The sequence below is a fragment of the Anabrus simplex genome, chromosome 2 (genome assembly GCF_040414725.1).
Source record: "Anabrus simplex isolate iqAnaSimp1 chromosome 2, ASM4041472v1, whole genome shotgun sequence".
Taxonomy (NCBI): domain Eukaryota; kingdom Metazoa; phylum Arthropoda; class Insecta; order Orthoptera; family Tettigoniidae; genus Anabrus; species Anabrus simplex.
Window position 1 is genome coordinate 980,361,136 of NC_090266.1, and position 18,567 is coordinate 980,379,702.

An 18,567-nucleotide genomic window follows, 5' to 3' on the forward strand; every position below is an offset into this window, starting at 1 on the left:
GAATTTATCTGGTAGATTGGTTTCGAATATTATATTATGCTAAGTACATTAAGGCCAATTTAGTTGAATAAATGATGGAAATAATTGATTGAAATACAATGTTACAGATGTAACGTGCACTTGCTCTCAGCCCTTGTCGTTGTTGTTGTTGAATTTGTTGGCTTACTTCAGCATTCCTTCACAGTAATCAAAATGAGTCAGTTTTACCAGTACTGATGTGATCATTGTCTATTTTAATTCTTCTGGAACGTTTAAGAGGGAGAGAGAAGAAAACACTTCATGTATTTGAAACATGGATGGTTTTCGTCCAGATTGTCATGGCATTTTACTGTTGATGAAAGTGGTATTCTACAGTCATTGATGGTGCTGGTGGTTCCACTGGATTAACTTCTGATCCAGGAGCTATTGCTTGGGACCTAGTGGGGTTTAAGTTTGCATGATGGAGATTGTGTTGTATTTCAAGATCTTGGTTCAGATGATCTACAGCTTCAGGAACATCGTCAAGTGCAATATGCAAGTAAAGTTGTAGGTCGTTAGTATGCACATGGTGCATGTGATACCTCACGTTTTGGGTGATATTGTTGACATACAGGCAGAGCAGAAGGGGATCCAGCACAGAGCCTTGTGGTATGCCACTCTTCAGAGGACTATGAATCACGGTGTATGCTGTGAGCTTGCATTTGCAGTAAATGCTATATTTTAAGAAAGAAAGAGCATGTAAGATGAATGTAGGAGAATAGCTCATCTAAGTGGATGATAGACTCAGCCTTGTTCGGTAAGAGAAGCCATTTTTTTTTTTCCACTAGCAGTTTGTCAGACAGTGATGGCTTTTGGCTGTGGTGGGTTGGGAAACATTGGCAGATATAGTGGGTGGTCTGCAGGACTGCAGGCCCCTCCCCCACCCTGGTTTTTCACACGTAATTTACACGAAGCACCATTACATATTCAATAGGGAAATATTGCCAATCCGTTCTGCGAGTTCCTTTAACACTTGGCTTTCAACTCTGGAATAGCGCAATAATTGAATGCTTCTCTTCACATGATAATGTTGTATGATTCCACTTCCCTCTCTTGGGACTGCCAGGACATGGCTCTGTAATCTGGCCATAAGGCTTTGAATCTGCTTCCTTTCCATGTGCGCTATAAGGCGCCCGTCGACCCCACTCTAGCGGTCTGTGTGCATTGCAGACTAGTGTGTCTTATTTGTTGTCCACCGATTGTGATAGTAGAAGTTCTAACAACAATGTGAGTATTGTTGACTCAGTGCAGTTTTTAAAAACTATCAAACTTAACAGTTTAACCCTAAATGAAAAGTTTGATATTAAAGCTCAAGGAAGACCTACCCCAGAATTGAAAATCTCCCAGACTGGTAAGAAACATTACAAAGAGTACACAAGAATTTTCATTCCAGATGTATATTGTAAACATGAATGGTTGTGTGGGTGCGAAGTTCAAAATGCACTTTTTTGTTTCCCATGCCTTATTTTTGGAAGTGCCCGTGAAGGAGCAAACAGTGCGTGGGTTGATGCAGGAGTTTGTGATCTGAAGAGACTTAGTGATAAAATAAAGAAACATGAAAAATCAGAAAAAATGTGTGAACAGTGTGCTAGACTTGGTTCTTCTTGGTTCTGTAGATGTGCGCCAGGGTTTAAGTAAGGCCTTTGAGGAATCTGTACAGTGTCATAGCAATGAAGTAAGCAAAAATCGGAAGTACTATCCAGAATAATAAACTGTATTAAGTTTTGTGGGTCAGACGAACTGGCGTTGTGAGGACATGACGAGAAGCCAGACTCCGAGAATCCTGGTATATTTCTGAGTTCAATTAAATACATGAGTGAACTAGACTCTGTTTTTAAGTCACATCTAGAGAGTGCTTTGTGTTTCAAAGGAACATTGAAAATGATCCTGGAAGAATTGTTGCAGTGTATGCTGGAGGTATGCAGAGAGGCTATTTTGGAAGAGGTATCAAGAGTATGAATTTTTAGCAATCATGGCTGATGAGATGATGGATGTGTCAGATGGATTTCAGCTTGTTCTTGTGCTAAGGTACTGCGATTCGCAAGGTAATGCTGCAGAACGGTTTTGGGGATTTTTTTATCCTTCTGGTCAAAATGCAGAGGCAATTTCAGAATGTATTCTTTTCCAGCTTAGAATAAACTCTTTGCCTAGCTGTACGATGGAGCGTCTGTTATGAGTGGTGCCGTCAGTGGCGTTCAGACGAGAGTTAAGGAAGTGTATCCGAATGCCCATTTTATACATTGCTTTGCACATCAACTTAATTTGATAATGGAGAGAGAGCTGCTAAGCAAAACATGAAAGCAAGAATATTTTTTGCAAAATTGTCTTCAATACCGGCATTCTTTTCCCGATCACCCCAAAGAGTGTCTGTTTTAGATTCTAGTGTGGCTAAACGGGTACCTGCTGCTGGAGCCACAAGATGGAGTTTTAAATCGAGAACAGTCGATACTGTATTTGAGAAAAAAGATGCTTTAATAGATTGCTTTGAACTACTGATGGAATCTGAGTCTTCAAGTGACATCACAATCAGAGAAGCATCGGCTGTTCACAAGTACCTTCAGGTTGAAGAGTTCAACTTCTGGCCGAAATTCTTTCATCTTATCATGCCTCATGTTGATATTTTAAACAATCAATTTCAAAATCAGCAAGCAGATGCAGCAAAAATTTGTTGCCATGTTTCAAACTTTGTTAAAACTTTTAATGATGTGAGAAATACAATACTGGACTCCAACGAAAATTCTGAAACCGGAAATCTAAACAAACGACGCCATGTTCAAGAAACTACGACAAGAGTGTCTGCGGCCAAGGAAGTCTGTGATGTCTTCATAACGCAGGGAAATAGCCGGTTTCAGTTTACAAATCTCCACGTGTCAACTCTGGTGATGCCATCAAATTTTTCTTCCTTCAAATCAGATTTTCCTGAGAAAGAGCTAAATGACTGTACGACTTTTTCCTACTTTTGACGAAGATAAACTACAAACTGAACTATGTTTTGTACACCAGAGAATTGTCCAGCTCCATGGCTATATGGTTAGCGTTCTGGCCTTTGGTCAGAGGGATCCCGGGTTCGATTCCCGGTAGGGTCGGGAATTTTAACCATCAATAGTTAATTTCGCCAGCTCGAGGGCTGGGTGTATGTATCGTCTTCATCATCATTTCATCCTCATCACGACATGCAGGTCGCCTACGGGTGTTAAATCAAAAGACCTGCACCTGGCAAGCCGAACATGTCCTCGGACACTCCCGGCACTAAAAGCCATACGCCATTTCATTTTTCCAGAGAAGAATTCAGATCACTGCCTGGTGCTATCCAGCTGCTTCAGTTCATCATCTCGAACAATCTTCAGTCATCACTTTCAGAAGCAGTGAAACTTCTTTGCATTGCAGCAACTCTGCCAACTACCACGAGTGAACCAGAAAGGTGTTTCTCAGCCATGAAGAGGATAAAAACATACCTCCGCAGCACTACGGGTGAAGAAAGACTGACAGCTCATCTGTCAATGGAAACTACTTTGATGAGAAATATAAGAAATATACCAAATTTCAGTGAGAAGGTTATCGACATATTTCCAACCTACAAGTCTTGCCGAATGCAGCTCATCTATAAATAAGGTAAAATTCAGTAATTATACATGCAGCCCCCCCTCCCCAGTGTTAAATGCACAAGAAATAAAGGTGATGCAAAATGAATGTAGGAGAACAGGTCATCTAAGTGGATGATAGACTCAGCTTTGCTTGGTAAGAGAAGCCGTATTTTTTCACTAGCAGTTTGTCAAACTAACAGTTATGGCTTTCGGCCGTGGTAGGTTGGGAAAGGTTAGGACTTGGAAGGAAGCGGTCATGGTCTTAATTAAAGTACAGCCACAGCATATTCCTGGTTTGATAATGGCATACCACAGAAAACTGTCTTCTGGGTTGCCGACAGAGTTAGATTCCACTCTTTCCTGAATGCAGGCTCTAATCTACATGACCCATATCCATGTAGCCAAGGCGATAGTGATAGGAGAAGCAGAGGGAGATGTAGACACCAATAGTTTAACTCATTTTAAAATTATTTCAAATTAAGTGTTGTAGAATTAGATGAAACCACAGTGCTAGTCGCTAATAGAGGGTTGTGGAGGCACCTTAGCCATTCACAGATGCTTTTAGATTGAATGCTGAAAGTCATATCCAGTGTCTGAAAGATAATGTAGCAATAATTGTCAAGAATATGCAGCAAATCTACTGCAGGTTTCGTAGGGAGTATGACATTTTTTCAGCAAAATTGATATTGCCAGGCCGAGTGGCTCAGATTGTAGAGCACCGGCGTTCTGAAGCCTAGTTGGCAGGTTCAGACCAGGTTCTGTCTGGTTGTGTTGAAAGGTGGTCAAAAGTGCCAGCCTTGTATCAGATTTACAAACACATGAAAAGAACTGCTGGGAAAAATCCGACACCTTGGCGTCTCTGTCTGATAAATGTAAAAGTAGTTAATGGGATTTAAAACCAATTTTTATGTGTGGCCACACTGTCTTTCTTATAGATAGGTTGTATACTGTCTGTTAATACAATCATGTGTGATATGTTCAACTTTTTATATGCTTGTGTAACTTGCTGCGGGAAGTTTGTTTGTCTAATATAAAAAACAATCATCTTGACAAGAAGCGACAAAATACTTTTAAAAGTCTGATGCTCTGTTATGTTACATTAAATATAATTCTGTACATTTTACCTTTATTGGAAATGGCATTACGCTATTAGAAGTTCTTCACATTTACTATCTCTAACTGTATCAAATATCTCTTCGTCAGAGTTGTCAACCGGAACCTTCTCGTCACTACTGTTATTATCTAAATTACTAGTAAAATCTTCATTCATAAGCAGTTCATGCCTTTTGCTTCATATTGAACATGGCCATTTTCCTCCAAAAGAGTGTATTATCATTTTCACAACAGTACTATCAAATAAGAGATGGTTTAGATTTGAACTGAATATGTGCAGTAATTGTTATCCCACCTGTTACTAAAAATGTCAAATTATTGCCATCTAGGCATTACACATGTCCGTTATTCCCAGGAAATGTTGCATGTATAAGTTGATATGTATTATACTCTGTCATAATCGTTAGTAATAACCACTTCAGAGATGAAGGTATACAACATACCCATTGAAGGGGTTAACGGTAGTTTCCTTGTAGAAAATGATGTGGTTTCTCCTTTTTTACCTTTTATATGTTAAATACGTCGTCAGTTTTCCGTACATGATGTTTGTTTCCAATTCAAGGTTTTGATAATGTCTACGATGGTGCAGCCAGCACCATCCGATACTCTAAGGGCCGAAGAACGTCAGCAGCTTCTCTCAGAGCTCTTAGATGCTGTTAAACAATGCCAGATTAGGTTTGGAGGCCGGGCTGAACTTGCTACAGAATCAGATCCTCGTATTGCCATTTTGTGCTCACGTCTGGAAGCTGTGTTATCCCATGGTCTCCGAAGCAAACTTCCTTCGAAGAATAATTCTGCATTTAGGTTTGTACTGTCTTATTTTTGTATCACTGATTGTGTATTTAAATGTGATCTTTTTGTACTGAAAACACATTCTCTAAGACCTAAAACATGTTAGAGTTGTTCATCTTGCGGCACATCTCGCCGTGTGGCGATGAGGGAACAAACCAACAGTAGTAAATGAGTGGAAACAATGTTGGAGCCGCGCACCTCACCACTCACCTCGCTGTTCACCAGGAATCAAATTGGTTTGATATTTCAAGGTGTAGCTGCCTGGAACTCAAGTTGTGATTGAAAGCCACTTCATCTTCCCCTCTATGCAATGACGCATCGCTGTTGTACTAATGGTCATTTTGTGTCGTAACATTGTACTGTGGATAAGATACAATTAATAAGCGATACTTTCTGCAAAATTTCTATGTGGAATTAGCGTTACAATTTGTGCCGTAACATTGCTTTCTAAATAAATGTTGAAAAGAGGTTGTAGTGCCACAGGTAACAGTGATGAATAGTTCTGTGTATTGGCTTGCATTTATTTCGTTATGTTCACTCGTGCATTAAACGGAGGAAAAATGAATGGAGAAACTGAGTGAAGTTGTAAATTAAGCAAAATATAATTTAATTATCAGCTGTTCATGTTTGTGGATTACTGTAGTCACGTCCTAGTTCGTGAACCGTGGGCAACGGCTGAATGGCCTAGTAAGTGGTCCTGAGAGTCGGGATACCAGTTGCTATGGAATGTAAGTGGGCATCTCGGACATATTCTGAGTCGTGGCCCTCCTTGTGCTCAGGCGGCTAGGACTATACAATTCACCGGTGGTCCATAACCCGTTAGAGGACAGATCCTCACTTGGACTATGTGCAAGTAGGGTAGCATCCTGCTTCATGAATTTACCGAGCTCAGAACATTCTAACCAAGCCTTGGACCTATGGGAGTAACGGAATCCCACTCCCATTTGACAGGCGAGGGACTCCATGGAAACAACTTGGCGAACGAAATGGAATTCGATGGGGAGCTATCAATATTAATAGGGCTTGTGGAAGAAAGAAAGTAGAACTGGCTGAGTCAGCAAAGAGGATGCATTTGGATGTGCTAGGAGTAAGTGATATTCGGGTAAGGGGAGATAAAGAGGAAGAGACAGGATATTATAAAGTGTACTTGATGGGTGTTAGAAAGGGAAGCGAGAGTCTGGGGTAGGGCTCTTTATCAGGAATACCATTGCACGCAACAGAGTTTCTGTTAGGCACGTAAATGAGCGAATGATGTGGGTAGATTTGTCAGTGGGAGGAATTAGGACTAGAATTGTGTCCGTGTATTTACCATGCGAAGGTGCAGAGGAGGATGAAGTTGACAAGTTTTATGAAGCATTGAGTGACATCGTGGTCAAGGTCAACAGCAAGGATAGAATAGTGCCAATGGGCGATTTCAATGCGAGAGTTGGGAATAGAACTGAAGGATACGAAAGGGTGATTTGTAAATATAGGGAAGATATGAAGCTACTGGGAATGGGAAGCGTTTGCTGGACTTCTGTGCTAGTATGGGTTTAGCTGTTACGAATACATTCTTCAAGCATAAGGCTATTCATCGCTACACATGGGAGGCTAGGCGTACCAGATCCATAATAGACTATATCTTAAGAGACTTTGAATTCAGGAAATCTGTTCGGAATGTACGAGTTTTCCATGGATTTTTCGATGATACAGACCACTATCTGATCTGTAGTGAACTAAGTAACTCTAGGCCTAGGGTAGAGAAAGTGAAATATGTCTGCAAACGAATAAGGGTAGAAAATCTCCAGGACGAGGAAAATAGACAGAAGTACATAAATATGTTTAGTGAAAAGTTTCAAACAGTGGACAGTAAGCAGATTCAGGATATAGAAAGTGAATGGGTGGCATACAGGGATGCTGTAGTAGAAACAGCAGGGGAGTGCCTAGGAACAACTGTGTGTAAAGATGGGAAAAGGCGAACATCTTGGTGGAATGATGAAGTGAGAGCAGCTTGTAAACGTAAAAAGAAGGCTTATCAGAAATGGCTCCAAACAAGGGCCGAGGCAGACAGGGATTTGTACGTAAATGAAAGAAACAGAGCGAAACAAATAGTTGATGAATCCAAAAAGAAGTCGTGGGAAGATTTTGGTAACAACCTGGCAAGGCTAGGTCAAGCAGCAGGGGAAACCTTTCTAGACAGTAATAAAGAATCTTAGGAAGGGAAGGAAAAAAGAAATGAACAGTGTTTTGAGTAATTCAGGTGAACTCATAGATCTCAGGGAATCACTGGAGAGGTGGAGGGAATATTTTGAACATCTCCTCAATGTAAAAGGAAATCATCCTTGTGGTGTTGCGAACAGCCAAGCTCATGAGGAAGGGGAAAATGATGTTGGTGAAATTATGCTAGAGGAAGTGGAAAGGATGGTGAATAAACTCCATTGTCATAAAGCAGCAGGAATAGATGAAATTAGACCTGAAATGGTGAAATATAGTGGGAAGGCAGGGATGAAATGGCTTCATAGAGTAGTAAAATTAGCATGGAGTGTTGGTAAGGTACCTTCAGATTGGACAAAAGCAGTAATTGCACCTATCTATAAGCAAGGGAACAGGAAGGATTGCAACAACTATCGAGGTATCTCATTGATTAGTATACCAGGCAAAGTATTCACTGGCATCTCGGAAGGGAGTGTGCGATCAGTTGTTGAGAGGAAGTTGGATGAAAACCAGTGTGGTTTCAGACCACAGAGAGGCTGTCAGGATCAGATTTTCAGTATGCGCCAGGTAATTGAAAAATGCTACGAGAGGAATAGGCAGTTGTGTTTATGTTTCGTAGATCTAGAGAAAGCATACGACAGGGTACCGAGGGAGAAGATGTTTGCTATACTGGGGGACTATGGAATTAAAGGTAGATTATTAAAATCAATCAAAGGTATTTATGTTGACATTTGAGCTTCAGTGAGAATTAATGGTAGAATGAGTTCTTGGTTCAGGGTACTTACAGGGGTTAGACAAGGCTGTAATCTTTCACCTTTGCTGTTCGTAGTTTACATGGATCATCTGCTGAAAGGTATAAAATGGCAGGGAGGGATTCAGTTAGGTGGAAATGTAATAAGCAGTCTGGCCTATGCTGACGACTTGGTCTTAATGGCAGATTGTGCCGAAAGCCTGCAGTGTAATATCTTGGAACTTGAAAATAGGTGCAATGAGTATGGTATGAAAATTAGCCTCTCGAAGACTAAATTGATGTCAGTAGGTAAGAAATTGAATGTCAGATTGGTGATACAAAGCTAGAACAGGTCGATAATTTCAAGTATTTAGGTTGTGTATTCTCCCAGGATGGTAATATAGTAAATGAGATTGAATCAAGGTGTTGTAAAGCTAATGCAGTGAGTTCGCAGTTGCGATCAACAGTATTTTGTAAGAAGGAAGTCAGCTCCCAGACGAAACTATCTTTACATCGGTTCGTTTTCAGACCAACTTTGCTTTGTGGGAGCGAAAGCTGGGTGGACTCAGGATATCTTATTCATAAGTTAGAAGTAACAGACATGATAGTAGCGAGAATGATTGCTGGTACAAACAGGTGGTAACAATGGCAGGAGGGTACTCCGAATGAGGAGATAAAGGCTAATTTAGGAATGAATTCGATGGATGAAGCTGTACGCATAAACCGGCTTCGGTGGTGGGGGTCATGTGAGACGAGTGGAGGAGGATAGGTTACCTAGGAGAATAATGGACTCTGCTATGGAGGGTAAGAGAAGTAGAGGTAGACCAAGACGACGATGGTTAGACTCGGTTTCTAGCGTTTTAAAGATAAGAGGTATAGAACTAAATGAGGCCACAACACTGGTTGCAAATCGAGGATTGTGGCGGCGTTTAGTAAATTCACAGAGGCTTGCAGACTGAACGCTGCAAGGCATAACAGTCTATAACAGGGCTGGCCACAACGAGGCTCGCGAGCCGCATGCAGCTCTTCAGTCAGTCTTGTGCGGCTCTTGACACCAACCTTAGAGTAAAATTAAATGATATAATTAATGGAATCTAATGACATCTCTCGGCTGGCGGCAGTCAGTAGCAGTGATGTGTGGCTTAACGTTATTAGTGCTATAGGTCAGTGGTAAGACATGGGAGGTGAAGATAGTTCCGGCGCCTTCCATTTGAAAGTGCTTTGAGCGGGGGAGTGTGTCAGTGAGCCAGTGTCGTGAGGTGAAGCCAGTTGCTTTCACGTATAGGCAGTAGCGAGTGTCGATACTTTTCTGTGTGCTGTTTCACACACACTCTCCCGCTCAAAGCAATGTCTTTCTTGTAAAGATATTTCTGAATTGGCCCAGACTGTATTTAGCTTGCATAGCAAGTTGAAGATTTTTGGGAAAGACCTTCAGACTAAAATATTTTCTCTCTTCAAATGTTTGAAGAATACTGAAAGCCTTCCTCACGTTCAGGTGGAAACTGAAGATTACATGAGTAAAATGTCTGGCCTTGCTGAAGAAATCAATGGCAGATTTAATGATTTGAGATCACTGAAACCTTCATTTTCATTCCTGGAAAATCCTCTTTCTGTTGATGTTGTGGGCGATGGCAGTCCTGTTTCATCACCAATAACAAAGGATACAGCAGCTGTAGAGTTGGAGCTACAAGAACTGCAAGAGGACGAAGGACTAAAAGGACTCAAACGAAGTGGCATTTCTACCATAGAATTTTGAAAGAATGGTCCAGAAGAAAAATACACACTAACGAAATAGTGTACCAAAAGTCATCTCAATCTTTGGGTCTACTTATGTGTGTGAATCACTGTACTCAACGATTAAATTCATTAAATCTACGTATCGATCTGAACGAACTGATGAACATTTAAGTGAACTTGTGCGCACTGCGCTTACCAATTATCAGCCAGATTTAAAAAAAACTAACAGCAAAAATGAACACTAAAAAGAAAGCACTTCTCAAAAGTGAAATCTCATTCCTTGGTGTGCACCTGAAAAATAATGTTCTGTGTAGTGTAGGAAATAAATGTTCCTTCATTGGTTATAAAATGAAAAGCTTGTCTTCATTTTATAAACTCTTTTCTAAACATGCTCCCAATTTTTTGTCTCCTAAATTTGCGGCTCCCAGAAGTAAGGTTAGTGGCCACCCCTGGTCTATAATGATAATGTATGTATGTGTGTATGTATGTTAGATATTTGGTCGATGAACTTTCTGTTATACCCATTAGAATAAGCTATTGCCCTGATGGTATTCAGTCCTTTTTTTTTAGGTTAGGATGAGATAATGGTACATTGAATGCCCTGTGGACCAAGCTATAAAAAGGGGCTTTTTTTTTTTATGGGAATTAGGATGGACTGAAAGTTGTTTTGTAGTATTATTGGTTTGTGCAGGCTTCCTGTATGTGTCATAAGAAAGGAAGTGTTGACATGATATAGGCTTTTGGGCTTATGGCGTGTCAAGAAAATAAGCTGAAATTCTTTATGTTTTGTAGAGAACTTAGCTTTGCATTATCAGAAGAAAATCTTGACTGTCCAAGAGAAAGGCTTATCAAACAATGAGCTTTGAATTTAGACATTATAATGGAAGTGGAAATGGTATGTTCTTTCGTCACCAGGTGGCTCCCCAAACGCAGTACAGCGCTAGTGTTCGAAGTGGAAGCTGACGGAACCATCAGGATCGGTCTGAGAGGCTTACATAACAGGTGTATGCAACATATGACATTGACAGGTGTATGACATTGACACAAGCCTGGACACTGGCTATCAGTTAAGTAATACCTGGTTGCCAGCCATTTAGGATTTACGTAGGTAGTTCCCTTCCCTGTCCCGTCACTACTGTTCTTTCGTTTCGGGTTTTCCAAATTTGTACGTTCCTCATCGCTAGATGTTTCATCCGGGGTTGTGTCAATGTCATATGTTGCGTACGCCTGTTATGTTATGTGACCCTCTCTGACTGATTCTGATGGTGTCGGCAGCTTCCGCTTTGAATGCTCGCGCTGTACCACGTCCGGGGAGCCATCTGGTGACGAACGTACCATTTCCACTGCTGTTATAACGTCTAAATTCAAAGCTCATTGTTTGATAAGCCTTTCTCGTGGACAGTCAAGATAGACTTTCTTCTGATGACGCAGAGCAAAGTTCTCTGCAAAATGTAAAGAATTTAACGTTATTTTCTTGACACGGCATAAGCCCAAAAGCCTATATCATGTCTATAAGTACGGGCCGTGAAAGCATCAATGGCAAGGAAGTGTTCATTTCTTGTGACTGTTAGGTCTAGAAAATTTAGAGAACGGTTGGATTTTGTTTCCAATGTGAACTGTATATGGGGACTCTACTTATTCAACTCATCTTGTATGGTTAGCATACCTGCCAACTTTCCCAATTTAGGGGGGAGACTCCCTATTTTCGACTGTTTTTCCCGCCTTCCGATTATTCTATTATTTCTCCTGATTTTATCTCGTATTTTTGGTGAACTCAAACATTCAAATCCCGCCATTTCAGCTTTCTACGCCAATGCGGGAAGACCTTCACTCTTTTGCTGCTTTCAAATGAAATGTCGACGTTTATTAATACGAGAAACACTCGATTGTGCGACGTTTATTGAAACGTGTATATCGCGACGCGTACCGTACATCGATTGTCAATCTCTTGTTCTCGCCTGCTATGTGTTCATTCGCATCAGTCTAGTTGCTATATTTGAAGTATTTTTATAGTAATTTAGTGACATAATTTCAAAGATAGCGACTAGTGACTTTTCTAGAGATATTAGGAGCCGTTTGGAGGCAAATCTATCGAATTTTAATTTATTACTTGATTAGCTGTTTCCCATGGCTTCGCTTGTGTGGATTTCATAATTTGGTAACAGTAATCGTTCCTTGGTACTGCACTATGACATTATCTGGAAATCCCTAAAGTAGGAGTCTGTAACATCCTCAGTTTTCGAGGTATATGTATCAGAATTCAACTCCTCCTTCACTTCTTTTCTCCCCCTTAGGCTGTTGGTATGTCTTCCATCTAAAGGTGTCATCGACAAATCTTGTCTAGAATATATCGTTGGATCAACGAGTCAATTTTAATCACAATCTGAATGAATCCGTCGAGAAAACAAACATTCTTTATGAGGCCATCCATCCCGTCATTCTCAAGAGAAGATTGTTTTCCGTGGTTTCCCATTTTCACACCAGGCAAATGCTGGGGCTGTACCTTAATTAAGGCCACGGCCGCTTCCTTCCAACTCCTAGGCCTTCCCTATCCCATCGTCGCCATAAGATCTGTGTTGGTGCGACGTAAAGCCCCTAGCAAAAAAAAAAATTCTCAAGAGAGATCTAGGTAAAATAGCACGGCAACTGATCACTCCCAACTCTCTCGCATCCCCTCCTCACCACAGCCATTCCAATCCAAGTCACCACCCTCCCCTCCCCACCCTTCCCAAAGCCAGCAATAAGCTCCATGCAGACACAGACGAGCAGTGCACCTCCTACTTTTCTGGCGGCAGGTTAACGAGAGCAAGGAAATAAGGGAGTAAGTACTATCAAAACCACTTTCCAATAATTAAATCTGAACACACACATTGGTTCTCATTTCTTTCTTCTTCCTCAGACATCCACCTTTTACAATACTGTGCCATACAACCAAGGCCATACAATCATTCAACTTTCACTTCAACAAAAATAACAGCGACAGTTTCAACAACCAAGCAGATGTTACAAAACAATGAAGGATGTTCACCCAACTCCTCAGCTGATCATTTTAACTGCAATTTGTATTAACAAAGGCACTTTACAAGATAGTCAAGTGTGATACATATTTTTACCCTTCATCGACGATTCAACTACCAATATTTGAACATTTCAACATTATATCCACAGAAACACATCAAACCTCAAGAGTATCAATTTTTTATGCATTATCTTAAAGCTCTGTTCAACATTGTACAAACGCACTTCAGTCATCTGTGACCTGGATCCCAGGACGTTCTGTAAATATTAATGTGTTTTATGTCATATAACCCATGTCAACCATTGTTAATATATTTAAAGGTAGATTTCATGTTGATTGTTGTTAAAATCCTTTGATTTATTTATTTACTGTGAACTGATGATTCCAAGGGAATCGAAACCAGTTTTCACTTAATAAATATTATGTATTATATATTGTGTTGAATGGTGGAATATCCCTCAATTAATTCCTATTATATAAATTATATGTCAACACGGAACTGAAAATCATAACTTGTGAGTAGTCACTTCAGCGCTGATTCTCTCACTGAACTAGTCCTAATGATGCTTGTTGTTTAAAGGGGCCTAACAACTAGGGTCATTGGCCCTTAAACTAGTGCAGTGGTATTTCCTACCAGCTGATAACAGCATGTTGCTCAGTGTTTGGTATGCCCGGTTTTGCAATGGGAAGGCTGCTACCTTATTAATTGAAATATTTATTTTTGAAATGCATCCGGAGCTGTATGGTGGATGTTCAAAGAAGTGGGTACGTCAAATAGGTGAACAGTTCTTTTTCTCCATTTTGGACCCAAAAATAGGGATGCGTAAATTATGCAAGGGCATTAATTATACAAGAATAAGGTATTGTTTTATGTGTTCAGGAAGGTCCAGACCATGTGGGCCATTGTCTCTTTCTACAGTTGCAAGTTTTCATACAATATTAAAGCACACAAGAGTAATTTGCACATTTTCATTTTCTTCTCTCAATCTTGCCCTCCTTCACCAAAGATTTGAATGGGAAACATGAAGCTCTGGAACATTTGAAATTAAGCAAAACTATAATAAGGTTATCATGGGAATATATTAGAACACTTGTTTCTCATTGCTTCCGCTGTCATGACAGTATAATATTGTCCCATAATTTCAGGCTGTATGAGCCTCCCTGGCTCAGGTGGCAGCACGCCGGCTTCTCACCACTGGGTTCCGTGGTTCAAATCCCGGTCACTCCATGTGAAATTTGTGCTGGGCAAAGCAAAGGCGGGACGGGTTTTTCTCCGGGTGCTCCGGTTTCCCCTGTCATAATACCAATATAAATGGTCCGTTATTGGACATTATAAATTTTCCATTCCTGGTTGCCAGCGTTTCGCCCCCGTGTGCTAGGTTGGGCTCGTCAGTTGGTACCTAGCACACCTACCAAGACGCACGGCTAGTGCATACCGTGGAGGCCACTGCGTAGGCTACTTGAAGCCACCGGCAGTGCCAATGCACTATGAGAGACTTTGTCTTACTACCAAAAATTGATTCCTGCTTGGCCATCAGATGATATAGATGATTCCCATAGGGAATCTGAAATTTCTGTCCCGAATGAGTAAATTTATAATACCAATATAAATGGTCCTTTATTGGACATTATAAATTTCCCAGCTAACTCATTCCTGGTTGCCAGCGTTTCGCCCCCGTGTGCTAGGTTGGGCTCGTCAGTTGGTACTTAGCACACCTACCAAGACGCACGGCTAGTGCATACCGTGGAGGCCACTGCGTAGGCTACTTGAAGCCACCGGCAGTGCCAATGCACTATGAGAGACTATGGGAATCAACATCTATATCATTCCCCTGTCATATTTCATTCCAGCAACACTCTCCAATATCATTTAATTTCATCTCTCAGTCATTAATCATTGCCCCAGTGGAATGCGACAAGCTTCGGCAGCCGGCACGTTTCCTATTCTCACCGCTAGATGGGGGCTTCATTCATTCCATTTCTGACCTGGTCGAATGACTTGAAACAGGCTGTGGATTTTCATTCAATTTCAGGCTGTAATCATGGCAGAGAAAACGTAATCATTTCTACAACATTTGATTGTGTTTTTGTTGTAAAACCTATCTGAAAATTCTGTTAAACATGTTCTGTAATATCCTTGTAAAAATTGAAAGTGAATACTGATTATGATTTTCTCTCTTTCTAGGCAGGTTACTGAGATTGTTTCCAGTAGCTTACATCTAAGCAAAGGTCAACCTCCAGAACAACCTGGTAAGTTCAGAATTGCTTGTTGTAGTATTTTGGTAGCATTTATGAGACTCAGTTGTGGTGTGTGTTTCTTTGAATATCTGATGTTCATTTGACAAGATTATCAATACATCCTATACATAAATCTGGTTTGTTCTAGGTATATGAAACTTTCCAATTTTGAATATGGTTCAGGGAACATTGGTGTTGGCGTATGTATATATTCTTGAAATGAAACTGGTTCTCTTATATTTAATCCTTTCTGATTTTTAAATGATAGGCCTAGGCCTAGTTTTAGAGAATGTTGTATGCTTCATTTAATTTGTTGATTTGGGAATATTAGTTTTGATCTGAGACAGGAAACTTGGGGGAGTTTGGGAACTTAATAAATAGAATTGCAGGTCAGTATGTGTGAACAGTGCAACAGAAAAGAGGGATCAGGACAGCAATGAAACACACAAGAGTAATGTACACATTTTTGTAGAGGCCACTCTCAATCTAAGGATTCTTATTTACTAGGTGCATCAAATATAAACCGGAATTTAAAATTAGCGGCTGTGGTAGGAAACGGAAATGGGTGGGGCTTTGGGAGGATGTTGGTGGGGATGTCCGGAGTAGGTTGATGTGTCGCACACCACAGAGCAACCGCTTGTTTCAGTACACCATGAGCGAGCAGAGGTGCACCAGTCTGTTGCGCAACACATCATCAAGTTACTAGCAAAAGAGGATGCCAAAGCTTCAGAAATTTTGAGAAGGCTCCATGCACAGTTTGGGGTCGCACCCCTTTCAAAGACCCAGGCAGCATATGAATAGCACTAACAATTTTTGGCAGGACAGGAGAAAATGGAAAACGAGCCTCACCAAAGACAACTGCGGGCAAGCATCACTGCAGACATTTGTGCTGTATGTGACATTATTGAAGAAGATCGGCGCATAAAAACTTCTGAAATTGCTTTGCTGGTAGGAATAAGCTTTGGAAGTGTTCAAGCCATTATCAATGATGAACTCGACCTTCGGAAATTGTCTGCCTTGTGGGTTCCTACTTTTCTTACCCTGGAACAAAAAAACATTCTGCCAGGATGTTTGTCAGAGACATCTGAATCGCTACGAGGAGGAAGGATATGATATTTTGCATCACATTGTGACTTCTGATTAAACTTGTGTTTATCATTACACCCCGGAGTCAAAACAAGCAAGCACTGGGCGAGTTGGCCATGCGGTTAGGAGCATGCAGCTGTGAGCTCGTATCCGGGAGATTGTGGGTTCGAACCCTACTGTCGGCAGCCCTGAAGATGGTTTTCCATGGTTTCTCATTTTCACACCAGGCAAATGCTGGGGCTGTACCTTAATTAAGGCCACGGTTTCTTCCTTCCCATTCCTAGGCCTTTCCTCTCCCATTGTTGCCATAAGACCTATTTGTGTCAGTGTGACGTAAAGCAAAAAGAAAAAAAAAAAAAAAAGAAGAAAAAAAAAGCAGGCATGGAGTAGTGGGAACGAGGTGCAGCTGGCCTGGTTAAGGCCAAAAAACACTCCTTTCTTCTGGAATGGTGCTTGCAACTGTTTTTTGGACTATGCAGGCATTTTGCTTGTGGATTTCTTGCATGACCATAGGACAGTCCATGCAGCCTATTACTGCCATCTTTTGGTCAAGACAAAATCTGCGTATTGCAACAAACGTCGCCGGCAACCGATCCGAGACTTTCTTCTTCTGCACGACAATGCTAGGCCACACACCGCTGTTGTAACATGGGAAATACTGGAGGAAATGCATTGGACACCTCTGGAACACCCTCCTTACAGTCACCTTGTGACTACCACTTGTTTGGACCACTGAAAGAAGAACTGAGAGGAAAGTGATTTCGTGACGATGCAGCAGTAGAGGAGTACGTGCGCATCTGGCTGCACGCACGTTCTTCTGTTTTTGAGGACGGCATCAAAACGTTGCCAGTTTGTGGCAAAAATGTGTGTGATATTCAGAAGACTATGTAGAAAAATGAGGTGCTTGTTGTGTATTTTTTTGGTGGATTCAATTAAATTGTAAAAAATAATTCCGGTTTATATTTGCATACCTGCCAAGTATCCTGATTTTTCCATAAAATGTACGGATTTTGAGTGTGTTTTACGGTTGTACGGGTCAACAACGTTATTGTACGGGTTTTGAATATCTGCGCTTGTTTTTGCTTTCTGCGGTCAAATCAGATTTATTTGACTTTTGATAGTAGCTGGTAATACGAGATGCAGTGTTTGAAATTTGACCGGTAAATGTATTGATAATCACATGATTATCACCGTGCTTTTGTCACCTGTTCGACCTCAACTGCTACTTCATTCACTGAGAGGTTGAAGAAAGGAAATCAGTGAAAAGTAGCAGGCTGTGAATTGATATATAACAACTTTAGTAACTGCGTCGTTCTTCGTAGCAGCTGATGAAAGGCTTTGTTTTTGGTTGGGTGTGAGTAACATTGGCGGTAGTTCTGAAGCTTGTGGAATTGTGTGACAAAATTTGTAAGCGTTTTAGTATTTTTAGTGGTGTTCATTGAGTTCAACTAAGAAACAATATTACGAATCATTCAGGGGAGGCATGTTCTGCTGAATTTCCTTGTTTTATATGATCACAGAAAGGCGAAACATTCACATTCTGTTCCATGTGTTCGTGTGATATAAATGTTTCTCATGGAGGAAGAACAGAATTAGTAAATCACAATCTGTTAAACTTGTCTCCAATACAAAATTTAAGGATGGCTGTCAGAAAATTAGTTTTTTTTACCTCTTCTGGAGCCGACCTTGATATAGTAAGAGCGGAATGCTTGTTCACTTCATTTTTAATTGAACATAAAATCCCATTAGCTGCTGCCGATCGTGCTTGTGCTCTGTTTAGGAAAATATTTCCAGATTCAGAAATTGCAAAAAAAAAAAAAAAATGGCTGAGGTCATACGAAAACCACACACATTTTGAAAAAAATAGCTGCAGATTCAAGAAGTGAACTCGTTGGTGACATGCAGCGCGAACTGTTTTCTTAAGCTATGGATGGAAGCAATAATAGTAATGCTAAACTTTACCCTATAATTGTCACCCGTTTTGTGGCAAAGCAGGAAAAGGTATAGTCCGCGCACCTTTCAGCGATATTACTTTATAGGGGGGTGAGGAGTAAGGA

The 18,567-nt window shown here is 40.8% G+C and overlaps 1 protein-coding gene across 2 annotated transcripts in view; it reads left to right on the plus strand.

Annotated features, from left to right (window-relative positions):
• Positions 1-18,567, plus strand: part of LOC136864598 (sorting nexin-29) — a 656,141-nt gene that overhangs the window by 58,468 nt on the left and 579,106 nt on the right. For both annotated transcript variants that reach the window (XM_067141812.2, XM_067141813.2), the window contains exons 2-3: positions 5,278-5,519; positions 15,372-15,436. In XM_067141812.2, coding sequence (XP_066997913.2) covers positions 5,287-5,519; positions 15,372-15,436 — 298 coding nt within the window. In that variant the 5' untranslated portion in view covers positions 5,278-5,286. The remainder of the gene's footprint in view (positions 1-5,277; positions 5,520-15,371; positions 15,437-18,567) is intronic.